Source organism: Somniosus microcephalus, chromosome 5 (assembly GCF_052327205.1).
Source record: "Somniosus microcephalus isolate GS21.2 chromosome 5, FLI_Smic_1.0, whole genome shotgun sequence".
Classification (NCBI taxonomy): domain Eukaryota; kingdom Metazoa; phylum Chordata; class Chondrichthyes; order Squaliformes; family Somniosidae; genus Somniosus; species Somniosus microcephalus.
Genome location: NC_140991.1, coordinates 253,395,986 through 253,411,417, shown reverse-complemented (window position 1 = coordinate 253,411,417; position 15,432 = coordinate 253,395,986). Strand labels below are relative to the sequence as shown.

General features: G+C 49.2%; 2 protein-coding genes across 2 annotated transcripts in view; both read left to right on the top strand.

Moving 5' to 3' along the window:
• The window catches only part of mcur1 (mitochondrial calcium uniporter regulator 1), a 75,181-nt gene extending 66,025 nt beyond the window's left edge, over window positions 1–9,156 (top strand). The window contains exon 10 of the mRNA XM_085988822.1: window positions 8,555–9,156. Within this exon, the coding sequence (XP_085844948.1) occupies window positions 8,555–8,571 (17 nt within the window). The 3' untranslated portion in view covers window positions 8,572–9,156. The remainder of the gene's footprint in view (window positions 1–8,554) is intronic.
• Window positions 9,157–13,950: 4,794 nt separating this feature from the next.
• ranbp9 (RAN binding protein 9) overlaps window positions 13,951–15,432 on the top strand; it is a 107,537-nt gene continuing 106,055 nt past the window's right edge. The window contains exon 1 of the mRNA XM_085988819.1: window positions 13,951–14,532. Coding sequence (XP_085844945.1) covers window positions 14,343–14,532 — 190 coding nt within the window. The 5' untranslated portion in view covers window positions 13,951–14,342. The remainder of the gene's footprint in view (window positions 14,533–15,432) is intronic.

Genomic DNA, 15,432 nt, shown 5'->3' with positions numbered 1-15,432 from the left:
TGACAGTATTTCGCTAGCTTACGCAGTTCAATTAAATACTCCGCGTTGCTTTCCTCTTTCAGTTGTGTTCTCGCATAAAATTTAAATCGTTCCGCTAACATCAGCGGTGTGGGGTTCAAATGATTTCTCAGGACAGCAACAATATTAGCGAAAGCCTGATCCGCCGGTTTAGCTGGTGATAGAAGATGCTTCAATAGCCCGTATGTCTTCGCACCCATTGAGTTTAGTAAGGTTAGTGCTTTATCTTCATCTGATATTTTATTTGCCTTACAATAAATCTCTATGCGTTCTACATACGTGGCCCAATCTTCAACATCGGGATCGAAATCGTTGATGTTACCACGCTTAGGCACCCTCGCAATCTTCTTGAGAAACAAAAAGAATTTTTTTTTTTTTTTTCAAAATGGCGGTTTCCTGCGCTTGTCTTCTTCCCCCGCCTACGAAAATGGCGGCTTCCCGCGTTTGCCTTTCTCCCCCGCTGGCTGTAATGGCGATTGCCGTATTGCTGCGTTCGCCCTCCCCAGCGGTTCTCAAATCGTGCCTCCCAGCCCCTCTTTCCCCCGGCTGCGGCTGAGTTCTCCGCGGTTTAAAAAAAAAAAATTTATCCCGCGCCTCGCGGCCTCGGTAGCTGCCCGGCCTTTTTCCCCGGTCGCGGTCGAGCTCTCTCTCGACGCTGTTGCGTCTCCCAGCCCGCTTGCAGCCCGGTCTTTTACACCGGCTGCGTTTGCATTCACCGCGGCTCCCGTGCCTTACGCTGCCCCAGTCTCAGCGCCTCTGGCCCCGACTTCTGTCCGGCTCTTTTCCCCGGCCGTGGTCGAGTTCTCCGCCCTTATATCCTCCGTTTTTCCCTCCCCTACTTCACAGCCAACGTGGCCGACTTGCTGCTCGTCGCTGATCGGCTTACCCACCACCGTGAAAGAAGGGATGATCACTGCCTGTTGCTGATGGAAGGCTTCGTGTCAGGATTCTTCCTTGCTCTTCAGACCCGAGTCTTTTCTCAGCAGGATGATGAGGGCGGATGCCTCTTCTCAACGCCCGTTAAACTGCCTTGGATATATCTCTGCCGCAGGGTAAGATCGTCATCGTCGCCACTGTTAAGTCTGTGTGTTCTAGTTATTGTTAATAAGAATCACTGCACACAGACCACAAGAGTAAATTCAACAGGTCTTTACTAGTCGGAGGTCAGGCTGAACTGCCCAATAAATCATTACACAGCACTTATATACCGGTGTGGTCACCACCGGTATTACAGTATACAGCAGCCAAGATAAAGTCGTGCATCTCTTAAAATAGTTCTCTTAAAGGTGGAAGGGTTACATACACCACAGAGTTCAGCACCCAAATCCAGTCACATGCTAAATACCAAGACCTGCAAAATTTATTGTAATGAATTGGTATGCTATGTCCTTTTGATACCTCCCATGCGGCTCTTGGGTCCTGAATGCTTGTTTGTGTTTTTTGTCCTTGCGTACACTGGAACCTTGTTCAAATGTAAAAATTCAATTTTCTTGAAAATATTGTTAGCAGCTCGATTCCTACTTGTCTCCCAGACTCCAACCCCTAATTTCCAGTTCTCCTGCCCAAAACTAAATATCAGAGCTGCAAGGATGGATGTTACTGCCGGTAAAGAACAAAAGAAATTTCTATAGTGCCTTTCATGTTGGGAAATTGGGCCCAAGGTGCGGTTGAAATTGCGCTGGTTAGGTTACACTTTATGCAAATGAATTTTAGCGGAAACTTAATCACATGTAAAATCTTCCATAAACCAGCGCAATCTGACAGTGGAATAGAACGTAATCATTTTCTTTCTTTCCACTAAAATGTGTTCCTTGATGTATTTAACAGTGGTAACCTGGTGCAGTTTTAATAATACAGCTGACAATGGGTTTATCACCAAAAATAAGCATTTTAATAAGGGTGTACTGTCCTCCACCTGTGAGTAACATGATTTAAAATCAATCAAAATGACTTCACAAAACTATACTGAACCATTTAGTAGGTTCGTTGGTGTACAATAGTCAGTATCTTGTTGAATTAAATATTTTTTGATATGAAAATACATTTAAAACACGCCTACTCGTGCCTGTGCGCCGAAGAAAATGAGTGGAATTTGAAGAGCGTACCCGAACCAGTGCAATTGGCGGAATCTCATAATTTTGCCCTATGGGTGTGGCCTGATTCAGGAATTTGAATGTGAACCATCGTAAAAGATCGCGGAAAACATGAGCAAGTGGTTTTGGGTGTAACATTTAAAATCCCCCAATCTTTTGCACTGGCTTGGCTGATTCTGCTCGAATTGCGCTGATATTACTAGCTGAAACACAGTTGGGCTGGAGGAGGTTACAGAAAAAGGGCGGGGCAATGTAGGTCAGAGAGCACAGGGGTGATGGGTGAACGGGACTTGGTGTGAGTTACGATATGGGCAGCAGTGTTTTGGATGAGCTCAAGTTTACAGCGGGTGCAAGAAGAGCATTTGAATAGTTGAGTCTTGAAGTAATAAAGGCTTGGATGAAGGTTTCAGTAGCAGATGAGCTGAGGCAGGGGCAGAGACGGGCGATGTTACAGAGGTAGAAGTAGGCAGTCTTGGTGATGGAGCGGATATGGAATCAGAAGCTTATCTCGGTCAAATAGTGCGCCATGGTTGCAAACGGTCTGGCTCAGCCTCAGACAGTGGTCAGGGAGAGGAATGGATTCGGTGGCTAGAAAGCACAGTTTATGGCGGGGACTGAAGACAATGGCGCAGAAAAACAAGCAGAAACTCGACCCCATGATATTGCCTTAAATTTATTTATTAATCCGAGATACAGAGCTCCTCATGGGGTCCTGTATTCAACCACTACAGATGATTGGACTACTGGGAAATATCCATTACTTCCAAATATATTCTTCATTTCAGTTTGATTCAGACATTGATATTCCATGTTTTATCACTTTACCTACTGTTTCATTCACATGGAATAACCCAGAGGTGGCCTGCTCCCAAGACTCTGGTGCATGCATGAGGTCTGGCAGCAAGGCCTCGAGATGAATGAGAGGTCGGGTATGTAAGGAAGGAGCAGGAGACAAGTCTGGAGCTGGGCCAGGAACAAAACTGTAATTTTTGTCTGCATTAGATGATTGATTAGAATATCTTATGCACATTGTGTGACCTGTTTTTAGTAATATCAGTCATGGATGGTTATCTTCTGCAAGATGGTTGCAGTCTTTACAGTGGCATGAAAATGGTCATTTCAAAGATCTATTGTGCCTGAGAAGTACTTTGTGACACCTTGTTGTTCTATTCAATGCGCTCAGCATGATAACTTCAGTTACAGATAGTCAAACTTCAGTGGCGAAGCCAGTAAGGGGTCAGGGGGGTCATGACCCCTCCAGTCATTTTGAAGTTAGCCAACACGGTTTCAGAGGACCACCACAGGCACCTCTGTCACCTGTCTTCGGCCTCCAGGTTCAGCCTGTAAGTCTGTTCAGTTCTGGGCTATCAATTACTCATAAAAGACTGAGAGTTAAGAGAGTAACTAAAGGCTTTTATTAACAAAAGAATGAAGGTCTGCCTCGAGTGGTCGACCGGTCCAGAAATACAAAGGGCTGGGGAGCAGTCACCTTTATACTAGGACTTGTGGGAGGAGTCAGCCGAGGCATGTCCAGGCATGTACACAGTGGAATACAAACAGTGGTTTACCACATTCACCCCTTGTTTAAAATTGAGTCCGGCGGGGTGAAGTGTATTAAAAGTTAGTGTATTGGAGTCTCTCCGGAGGTCTTGTCTGCCGCTGTGATCGGCGTGGCGACGGCAGGGGTAGTGGAGCTTCCGGCGTCGAGTCCTGCGTGGGCTGTGGCACAGGCGTGTCGTCCTCGTAGATGTCGAGCGGGTCACGGGGCCCAGGCCTGCCGTCTGCTGGGGCTGGATATCGGATCGTGGGGGGGGGGGGGGGGTGGTAGTGAGTAGTGGGTTACTGCGGCCCCCGAGGGTGCAAGGTCTCTTATGGAGACTGTGTCCTCCCGCCCGTCCGGGTATGCAATGTAAGCATACTGGGGGTTGGCGTGGAGGAGGTCGACCCTCTCGACCAGGGGGTCCGTTTTATGGGTCCTCACGTGCCTTCTCAGTAGGACCGGCCCTGGGGACGTCAGCCATGGCGGTAGCGATGTCCCCGATGTGGACTTCCTTGGGAAGACAAACATTTTCTCATGAGGGGTGGCGTTAGTGGCAGTGCAGAGCAGTGACCGAATAGAGTGGAGCGCATCGGGGAGCACATCCTGCCAGCGGGAGGTTGGAAGGCCCCTAGACTTTAAGGCTAGCAGGGCGGCATTCCAAACTGTCGCATTTTTTCTTTCCACCTGTCCGTTCCCCCGGGGGTTGTAACTGGTGGTCCTGCTTGTGGCAATACCCCTAGTTAGCAGGTACTGACGGAGTTCGTCGCTCATAAACGATGAGCCCCGGTCGCTATGGATATAGCTGGGGAAACCGAACAGGGTGAAGAGGTCGTTCAGACATTTAATGACCGTGGCACTGGTCATGTCCGGGCAGGGGATGGCGAACGGGAAACGGGAGTACTCATCAATAATATTGAGGAAGTACACATTGCGGTCGGAGGAGGGGAGAGGCCCTTTAAAATCAGCGCTCGAAGGGGCGAGTGGCTTTTATCAGGTGGGCCCTGTCTGGTCTATAAAAGTGCGGTTTGCACTCAGCGCAGACTTGGCAGTTCCTGGTCATGGTCCTGACCTCCTCAATGGAGTAAGGCAGGTTGCGGGCCTTGATGAAGTGGAAGAACCTGGTGACCCCCGGGTGGCAGAGGTCATTGTGGAGGGCCCGCAGTCTATCGATCTGCGCGCTGGCGCAGGTGCCACGCGATAGCGCATCCTGGGGTTCATTGAGCTTCCCGGGCCGGTACAAGATCTCGTAATTGTAGGTGGAAAGTTCGCTTCTCCACCTCAAGATCTTGTCATTTTTGATTTTGCCCCTCTGCTTGTTGTTAAACATGAAAGCAACTGAACGTTGGTCAGTGAGCAGGGTAAATTGTTTTCCGGCCAGGTAGTGCCTCCAATGACGCACAGCCTCCACAATCGCCTGGGCCTCCTTCTCAACAGCGGAGTGTCTGGTCTCCGGGCCTTGGAGGGTTCGTGAAAAGAAGGCCACGGGTCTCCCCGCCTGATTGAGGGTAGCGGCCAGGGCAAAGTCGGACGCGTCGCTTTCCACCTGGAAGGGGATGGATTCGTCCACTGCGTGCATGGTGGCTTTGGCAATGTCTTCCTTGATACGGTGGAAGGCTAAGCGGGCCTCTGCCGTCAAGGGAAAAGAGGTGGACTTGATCAGCGGATGGGCATTGTCCGCATAGTAGGGGACCCACTGGGCATAATAGGAGAAAAACCCTAGGCACCTCTTCAGGGCCTTGAGGCAGTGGGGCAGTGGGAGTTCCATAAGGGGACGCATCCGGTCGGGGTCGGGGCCGATGACTCAGTGTTCCACAACACAGCCAAGGATGGCGAGGCGGTTTGTGCGGAATATGCACTTCTCCTTGTTATATGTCAGGTTCAGGAGTTGGGCGGTGCGGAGGAATTTTTCGAGGTTTGCGTCATGGTCCTGCAAGTCACGGCCGCAGATGGTCACATTGTCCAGATATGGGAAAGTGGCCTGCAACGCATTTTGATCTACCATCCGGTCCATCTCCCTTTGGAAGACGGAGACCCCGTTGGTGACGCCAAAGGGAACCCTAAGGAAGTGGTAGAGGCGGCCGTTTGCCTCAAAGGCAGTATACTGGCAGTCCTCAGGGCGGATAGGGAGCTGGTGGTACGCTGATTTCAGGTCAATGGTCGAGAAGACGCGGTACTGCGCGATCTGGTTGACCATATCAGCTATGCGGGGGAGTGGGTAGGCATCCAGCAGGGTGTAGCGATTTATTGTCTGGCTGTAGTCGATGACCAGGCGCTGCTTCTCGCCGGTCTTAACGACCACAACCTGGGCTCGCCAAGGGCTGGTGCTGCCCTCAATAATCCCTTCCTTCAGGAGCCGCTCCACTTCGGTTTTAATGAAAACCCTGTCCCCGGCACTGTATCGCCTGCTCTTTGTGGCGATGGGCTTACAGTCGGGGGTGAGGTTAGCAAACAGTGGGGGGGGGGGGTGACTCTGAGTGTGGAGAGGTTGCACCTGGTGCGCGGCGGGCAATTTGGGAGCTGCTGGCTGCGGACTGTGACTGGGGGTAGGGGTCCACCGTACGCCATCGTAACACTTTTAAGGTGGCACTGAAAATCTAACCCCAGCAGGACCAGAAGTTTAAAATGATCGTACACGGTCCCGTCTACTACGAGTGTCACTACGCAGTAGCCGCCGATGTCCGCCGGGACTCGGAGGCCATAGAAATCCGCTGGTGCGCAGGTAGGACTGGGAGAGAGCAACGCCGCACCGTGTCGGGGTGGATGAAGCTCTCCGTGCTCCCAGAGTCAAAAAGGCAGATTGTATCGTGGCCATTTACCTTAATGTCCATTGTGGAACTGGCCAGCTGGTACAGTCTCGCTTGGTCCAGTGTAACGGATGCCAGCGTAGGGGTCGGTGTGTCGCTGCGGGTATCAGATGAGGCGGTGTTGGGGGCCTGCTGCGTTCCGGCTGTCGTCCAAGATGGCGGCGTCCATGATCCCCATGTGGCTGGAGGCGTCCAAAATGGCTGCTGTACCAGTGGTTCGCACATGGCCGGGGAGGCCCAAGATGGCGGCCCGCATGGCCCACACGCGGCCCTGCAGATGTTAGCGTAGTGTCCCTTCTTCCCGCAGCCCGAGCAGATCGCGTTTTGCCTGGCCACAGAAGTAGCATTTCTGGCCTTGGGGCACTGCTGTCTGGCCTTGGGACACTGCTGCGGTAGTTGGGCCGTTGCTGGGGTGGCACGGCGCTATGAGGCGGTCCTACCGTGTCCCAGGCTGTCATTCCCCGCGGCGTCCACGGTGCAGAGGAGTAGGCATCCATGCCCCGGTAGGCTGCATCCAATGATAGTGCGAGTTCAGAGGCCTTGTTGAGGTCGAGGTCACTCTGCTCCAACAGTCGCTGTCGGGTGTAATTGGATCTGTGGCCCGCTACAAAAGCGTCCCGGATAAGTTCCTCTGTGTACACGGCGGCCTTTACATCCTTACAACCACAGGCCCGGCCAAGCACAGACAGTGCCTGAAGGTATTCCACGGTCGATTCCCCAGGTTGTTGTTTACGACTCCCCAGAAGGTGCCTGGTGTACACTTCGTTCACTGGGCGCGTGTACTGGTCCTTGAGGAGCTTGATAGCGTCCGCGTACGAGGTCGCGCCTTGGATGACCGAGTACACTCGGCGGTTCACTTTGGAGGTCAGGACATCCAGTTTGTCCTCGTCCGATTTGATTGCTGCGGAGGCGGTCAGGAATTTTTCGAAACACTTAAGCCAGTGAGTAAACTTGGTGGATGAGTCCGCCTCCCGATGATCTAAGTCCAGGCATGCTGGTGTGAGGATCTTCTCCATTATAAAAATGTTGTTAATAAAATTGATGCGCTATCAATTACTCATAAAAGACTGAGAGTTAAGAGAGTAACTAAAGGCTTTTATTAACAAAAGAATGAAGGTCTGCCTCGAGTGGTCGACCGGTCCAGAAATACAAAGGGCTGGGGAGCAGTCACCTTTATACTAGGACTTGTGGGAGGAGTCAGCCGAGGCATGTCCAGGCATGTACACAGTGGAATACAAACAGTGGTTTACCACATGGCACTCCCCCAGTTCCCACCTCAGTCCTCTTCATGCCAAGCCAGACAAATTTTGAGTTCGACCCCCATCATTGGCCAAACCTAGCTCCACCACTGTCCAACTCCAAAAAGTCGTCTTCACTGGAAGTAGTAATTGTATTTGGTGGATAAACATTCCAAGTGAATGGCTGTTGATCTAATGTAATTGTGAGAGATGTTAATCATCTATTGCCTTTTGTTTCTGTATAATTTCAGAGAGTTTAGATAATATTTCTTTGGGAAGTCTGTTTTACCTGAGGGTCCGTTTCAGCTTTCCAGCTAGCAGAAGAGTTTCATGTTTAAACTTTGTGCACACCAGTAGAGAAGATAGATCAGTTTGAATCTGTAGTCTGTTTTACAGCATAAGAACTCAGCTTTGTTTCAAAATCTATGTATAGAAAGAAAGTGAATGGGGACTTTATTATTTTATACATTGGGGAGAATAGTGACATTTATGATTCACTGTTTTATACTGTATATCATTTACCTGTTTTATTTAAATAAGCCATCTGTTGCTTTAGAGCTTGAATCTGCCTTTCCAAGAGAAGAGAATCACATGGTGGCATGTGATACATTCTAGCAGTCAGTATATTGTTTACACAGATATCGGGCAGGTTAAGACATGCTCCAGATTGTAAGGATTGTGAGGGAATGGCAGTGAAACTGAACCCAAGGAAATATCAATCATGAAAATCCAAAAACATGGTAACTTGCTTCCTTCTACACACCTCCAAGATACCCTAACGTTCTCTAGCCCTAGGGAAAAAAAATACCCCCTAACTTCCTTAGATGAGTCTTCACTAATTCACAATGTCCTTTCCTCCAGCTTGTCATCTACACTGATGTTAACACCTCCATCCATCTGCTTCAGAACTGCCATGCTTCTACTTTCAATAATGGTAAGGTGTCTACATTAGTGACTGAAGCTGCCAGAACACAAGCAATCATGGAGCCCCATCAGCAGATTCATATGCGGACATTGACTCAGATGTGCTGAAAACAGATGATCTTCAGTTGGAGGATTGAAAAAAATGACCTTGCGGCTAACCAATGCTCAAATAACTAATCAGTGTCCAAGCATGGTAACAGCGGATCAGAGGAAGAATGAAACAATGACATATGTTAAAGCACATACTTATTTCCTAGAGACTGATCATATGATTGAATCGCTGAAAGAATTCATGGTGCACAGGGGTGAAACTGAAATACTGACGATTGTTATAGAACATTCAACTTAGTTCACTAGCTGACAAATGCTGACAAATGGATCACAGTGAATTGTAGCAGTGGACATGAAAACAGTTAACAAGCATTCTCAAACAAAGAATGTCTAAAGTCCTTTTAATATTAGTTTTACAATAAAGTACCCCTTTAATTTTTTATGGTACAGGTACAAATTATCAACAGTAAAGTTAGTCACACTTTTAATTTTTTTTAACCTTGTTTTATTTAGAATGAAATCAAATATGGTTAAAACAAAGTACAGTTGCCATGATTGCCTTATCAGTGAAGCATGATTGCACCTTTTCATTCACTCTATCCTCAAAGTGGACACCTGTTTACAATGGCCAATGGGGCAGGTCCCAAGGGTGACCATAATACATAGGGTGCACTGTATAATTCACTTTTATTTCACAAACCATATTGTTAACAGGAACTGCTTCTCCGATGTTAATAATCATATTGTGTATAATAATAGGCCTATCCAGAAGAATTAGGAGTTGGCACGAGGTGGGGAGGCAATGTTATTGGCTGGTGTGTCTGTACAAATTTCAAATTGATAGCTATACCTCTGATATTTAATCAATACTAATAATTGTTAGTCTTCAGTAAAAAGTCTCTGCACTATGGGTCTCAACATATTATAGCCCAGTGAGTGCTAGCACAGCTAGTTATCTATATGAAAGCGTTGTCATCCAAAAGGGAGGATCACTGATCTCCATATCAGCTGGTACCAGCCCCATCAGCTCCCTAGCAACAACCTCAGTGATTGAACCAACTATTGAGGATCTTGCAATGATGCCACTGCCATTATACTCTGCACGGAGTGGTTTCCTGTACGGGCTGCTCCCGCACACTCTCCACTTCATCGTCCTCGTCTGCCATCTAGATACGCCCTGGTGTACCATCTTGCTGTCTGGAGGAGGCAGGGGTCCCTAGTGGAGGGCTCTCTACATGGGAGTCCACCCCTTTTCCATTGGGGATTTGGCATGGAGTGTTGCACAGAGCGGGGCTGTGCAATAAGTTTTTAGGCAGATTCAGACTCCCAGGCCGCCAGCAATTTCTGCGGCCTGGAAAAATCATAGAAATTTATGGCACAGAAGTAGGCCATTCAGCCCATCATGTCTGTGCCAGCTGAAAAAGAGCTATCCAGACTAATTCCACTTTCCAGCTCTTGGTCCGTAGCCTTGTAGGTTACAGCACTTCAAGTGCATATCCAAGTACTTTTTAAATGTGATGAGAGTTTCGGCCTCTACTGCTGTTACAGGCAGTGCATTCCAGACCCCCACCACCCTCTGGGTGAAAAAAGTTCTCCAACTCCTCTCTAATCCTTCTACCAATTACTTTAAATCTATGCCCCCTGGTAATTGACCTCTCTGCTAAGGTGAAGAGGTCCTTTCTAGCCACTCTGTCTGTCCCTTATAATTTTATACACCTCAATTAAGTCTACCCTTAACTTCCAAAGAAAACAACCCAGCCTATCCAATCTTTCCTCATAGCTTAAATTCTTCAGTCCTGGTAACATCCTCGTAAATCTCGTCTGTACCCTCTCTAGTGCAATCACATCTTGTCTGTAATGTGGTGACCGGAACTATGCAGTACTCTAGCAGTGGCTAAACTAGTGTTATATACAGTTCAAGCATAACTTCCCTGCTCTTACATTCTATCACTCGGCTAATAAAGGAAAGTATTCTGTATGCCTTCTTAACCTTCTTATCTACCTGTCCTGCTACCTTCAGGGATCTGTAGATATGCACTCTGTTCCTCTACACTTCTGACTTGTTAGCCCTCCCGAAATGCATTAACTCACACTTCTCCGAATTGAATTCCATTTGCCACTTTTCTGCCCACCTGACCAGTCTACTGATATATTCCAGCAGTCCACAGCTTTCTTTCTCATAATCAACCACACGGCCAATTTTTGTATCATCTGCAAGCTTCTTAATCATGCCCCCTACATTGAGGTCTAAATCATTGGTATATACCACAAAAAGCAAGGGACCTAGTACTGAGCCCTGCTGAACCCCACTGGAAACAGCATTCCAGTCACAAAAACACCCGTCGTACCAGTACCCTTTGCTTCCTGCCACTGAGCCAATTTTGGATCCAACTTACCACTTTCCCTTGGATCCCATGGGCTTTTATTTTTCTGACCAGTCTGCCATGATACGCTACCCTCATTGACCCTCCTTGTTACCTCCTAAAAAAATTCAATCAAGTTAGTCAGACACGACCTTCCCTTAAATCCATGCTGACTGTTCTTGATTAATCCATGCCTTTCTAAATGATGATTAAGACTGTCCCTTAGAATATTTTCCAACAATTTTCCCACCACCAAGGTTAGGCTGACTGGCCTGTAATTACTCGGTCTATCCCTTTCTCCCTTTTTAAACAATGGTACAATGTTAGTCCTCCAGCACCACGCCTGTAGCCAGAGAGGATTGGAAAATCACAGTCAGAGCCTCCGCTACTTACTCCCTTGTTTCTTTTAACAGCCTGGGATACATTTCATCCGGGCCTGGCGATTTTCAAAGATGCTAAATCCCTTAATATTTCCTCTCTCACTGTGTTTATCTCATCTAATATTTCCTCCTTAACTACAATGTCTGCAGACAGTGTGTGAATTCAGACGCAATGTATTCATTAAGAACCATGCCTCTACACCCAGGTTACCTTTTTGGTCTCTAATAGGCCCTACTCTTTCCTTAGTTATCCTCTTGCTTTTTATGTATTTATAAAACATATTTGGGTTTCAGGTGTCCATGTTTCATGTATACATAGAGTGAGAGGTTGCAGCCCCTGTTCCACTATTTGAAGGGGCTGCCCCATAATTTTTGGATGCACTTCAGTCCCATCCTGATCTTTGGCCACCTGGTGTGGAGGGGGGTGGTTAAGTTGGAAGACCTCGTCGTGGGACTGCTCCTGGGTCTAGCCAAGGTGGCCATCCACAAGTCCAGGCAGTGCACAGTCGAGGTTGTTGTTCAGCCCGACTGCCTGCCTCTCTTCCACGGCTATGTTTGTGCCTGGGTGTCCCTGGAGAGGGAGCACGCGGTGTCTACTGGCACGCTTGAGGCCTTCTGCGATCGATGGGCACCGGAGGGATTAGAGTGCATCATCAACCCCTCCCTCCGCACCCGCCCCCCCCCCCCCCCCCGAGACCAAATTTTAATTTCATTTAAAAATGATTGTATAATTTACAGAATTCCAGAGGTGAGGTGAGAGTGACTGCCCTTGACATCAAGGCAGCATTTGACCGAGTGTGGCAGCAAGGAGCCCTAGTAAAACTGAAGTCAATGGGAATCGGGGGGAAAACTCTCCACTGGCTGGAGTCATACCTAGCACAAAGGAAGATGGTTGTGGTGATTGAAGGTCAATCATCACAGCCCCAGGACATTGCTGCAGGAGTTCTTCAGGGCAGTGTCCTAGGCCCAACCATCTTCAGCTGCTTCATCAATGATCTTCCCTTCAACATAAGGTCAGAAATGGGGAAGTTAGCTGATGACTGCACAGTGTTCAGTGCCATTCACAACTCCTCAGATAATGAAGCAGTCCATGCCCACATGCAACAAGACCTGGACGACGTTCAGGCTTGGACTGAGAAGTGGCAGGTAACATTTGTGCCACAGAAGTGCCAGGCAATGACTATCTCCAACAAACAAGAGTCTAAACACCACCCCTTGACATTCAATGGCATTACCATCACCGAATCCTCCACCATCACCATCCTGAGGGTCACCATTAACCAGAACCTTAACTAGACCAACCACATAAATTCTGTAGCAACAAGAGCAGATCAGAGGCTAGGTATACTGCGGCGAGTGTCTCACCTCCTGACTCCACAAAGCCTTTCTACCATTTACAAGGCACAAGTAAGGAGTGTGATGGAATACTCTCCACTTGCCTGGATGAGTGCAGCTCCAACAACACTCAAGAAGCTCGACACCAACCAGGACAAAGCAGCCCGCTTGATTGGCACCCCCTCTAGCATCTTAAACATTCACTCCCTCCACCACTGGCGTACCGTGGCTGCAGTGTGTACCTTCTACAAGATGCACTGCAGCAACTCGCCAAGGCTTCTTCGGCAGCACCTCCCAAATCCGCGACCTCTTCCACCTAGAAGGACAAGGGCAGCAGACGCATGGAAACACCACCACCTCCAAGTTCCCCTCCAAGTCACACATCATCCTGACTTAGAAGTATATCGCCGATCCTTCATCGTCGCTGGGTCAAAATCCTGGAACTCCCTACCTAACAGCACTGTGTGGGAGTACCTTCACTACACGGACTGCAGCGGTTCAAGAAGGCGGCTCACCACCACCTTCTCAAGGGCAATTGGGGATGGGCAATAAATGTTGGCCTTGCCAGCGATGCCCACATCCCATAAAAACGAATAAAAAAAACAGCAGGGAACTGACACATGCACAAATTGCAACACCAGGGGTTGCTTTTGAACGGGTGGGTGAGTATAGCCAGAAAATGAAGCAAGGGACAGCCACACTGCCACACACCAAAGACAGGGAGCCCCATCCTAAACGGTGTCAAGCCATCCCCAGCCCCTTGGGTCCAGGGGAAGCTGCCCTCACCGCACACCCACTTTCAGCACTCCTGCTGCCCCAGCCCTTATCTTGAGCCTTGACCCTAGTGCCAACCTTACCCCATTCCCTACCATCAACTCTGCCCCAAGACTGCCAGCCCTGACCCTCAGAACCCTGCAAGCACCTGCCCCATCTCCAATCTTTGCCCAGCCCCAAACCCCTATCTATGCTGGAGATGGAGCACGCGGTGTCCGCCGACGCGCTCGAGCACTTTCGTGACCGGTGGGCGCCGCGGGGACTGGAGTGCATAATTGGTTTAAACGACCAAATTTTAATTTGATTTGTTAAGCTTTATTTAAAGATTTATTAAAGTTTTAGTTACAGTTTATTTGTTCAATTTATTTTGGTCCTACAAAAAGAGGAACCCCTATCTATTGCCCCTCCCCCGAGCCCCCACCCTCTAGCCCCGCCCCTAGCTGCTGGCCCCGCCCTCCAGCCGCGGTGGCTGTGCGGCTTCGAGCGCGGTGGGGAGAGCGGGCAGCCAATGAGCAGAGCGCTGGGCAGCGGCGGCCTGTCAGTGAGCGGAGACGGGCGGACAGAGACAGACGGGGTCGGATGCAGCAGCGGTTGGGCTGGGGACGGGCGGAGGGAGGCCGGCGGGTAGTGAGTGAGTGAGTGGCGGGGTACATCAGGGGCGGGCGCGGAGCGGGGCGGGATCAGTCGCCGTTCCGGGTTTCCAAGCCTCCTCATCCGGGGCCCGATTCGATTCGGCTCAGTCAGGCCTGGCCTGTCACACATCCCACACCCACAGCCCAGGCTCTGGCCACGGCCTTCGCCATCCCCCACACACCCGCCCCCATGGCCGGACTGTCGGCGGCGCACGGAGAGTCGGCCCTCAACCTCCAGGAGAAGGAGCTCACGGAGAGCTTCAAGCGCCTCTACCCGGCCGTTAACGAGCTGGAGACGCCGCTGCCGAGGTGCTGGAGCCCGAAGGACAAGTACAGCTACATTGGCCTGTCTCAGAACAACCTGCGGGTCCATTACAAAGGTAAGCGGATGGGGCCTGGCACCGAGGGACGGCCTGACACTGGCACTGAGCCCATAAAAGGCGAGGGGGAGGAAGTGTGGGGAAGGGTTGGATGGTTACCTGAGCCCATAGGCACTGGCTGCTAGACAGGCCCCTGGCCCCACATAGCAACAGTTAGCACAGGTACAGGGGCAACCGAACCGCACTAAACACCCACACAGGGGCCAGGCCTCGCACTTCATTCACACCGAACTGTCTGGAATAAGGCGACAGAGCCGTGCCAGGGCTCATTGCAGGCACGGACCGAGGGACAGGCCGAGACGTGCACAACACCGTTCGGACCTCCAGACTTCCGTACACGATAAGGAAATGGTGGGTGGGTGGGGAGAGAGGAACCGGCCTTTAACACCATCTCCATAATATCTGGGCCAAAGCCTGTTGAGGTTGTTTGTTGAACGCTAAGTACAGTTGAAATATTTATTTTAAACATAGTTGGGTGTTAAGAGCCCAATTCTTAGAGAAAGACATGAATCAGATATGCACTTAAACGTGTCTTGCAGGGACAACATTTTTAAATTGCACATACTTTGAAAACAAAGTTAATTGCACAAAAGATCATTGCTGGAGAGATGAGAATGGCCTAATTGTTAAATGATTGTGGGATATATCAAGCCACTTATACGTTCATAATAGTTATTTAAATTAACAAACTTTTAAAGCAAACTGTAAGGATTATAGCAAATCAAGAATATGGCAAAAATGGGTCTTATACAAATATCAATGACAAGCCAGAAGATAATCTGTGAACAATTGGCAACTTTAATTAAAAAACTTAGAAACAAAATGAAGGCCTTTAAACTCCAGCCAGAGATGTGGGAGCATAGAAATTTACAGCACAGAAGGAGGCTATTCGGCCCATCT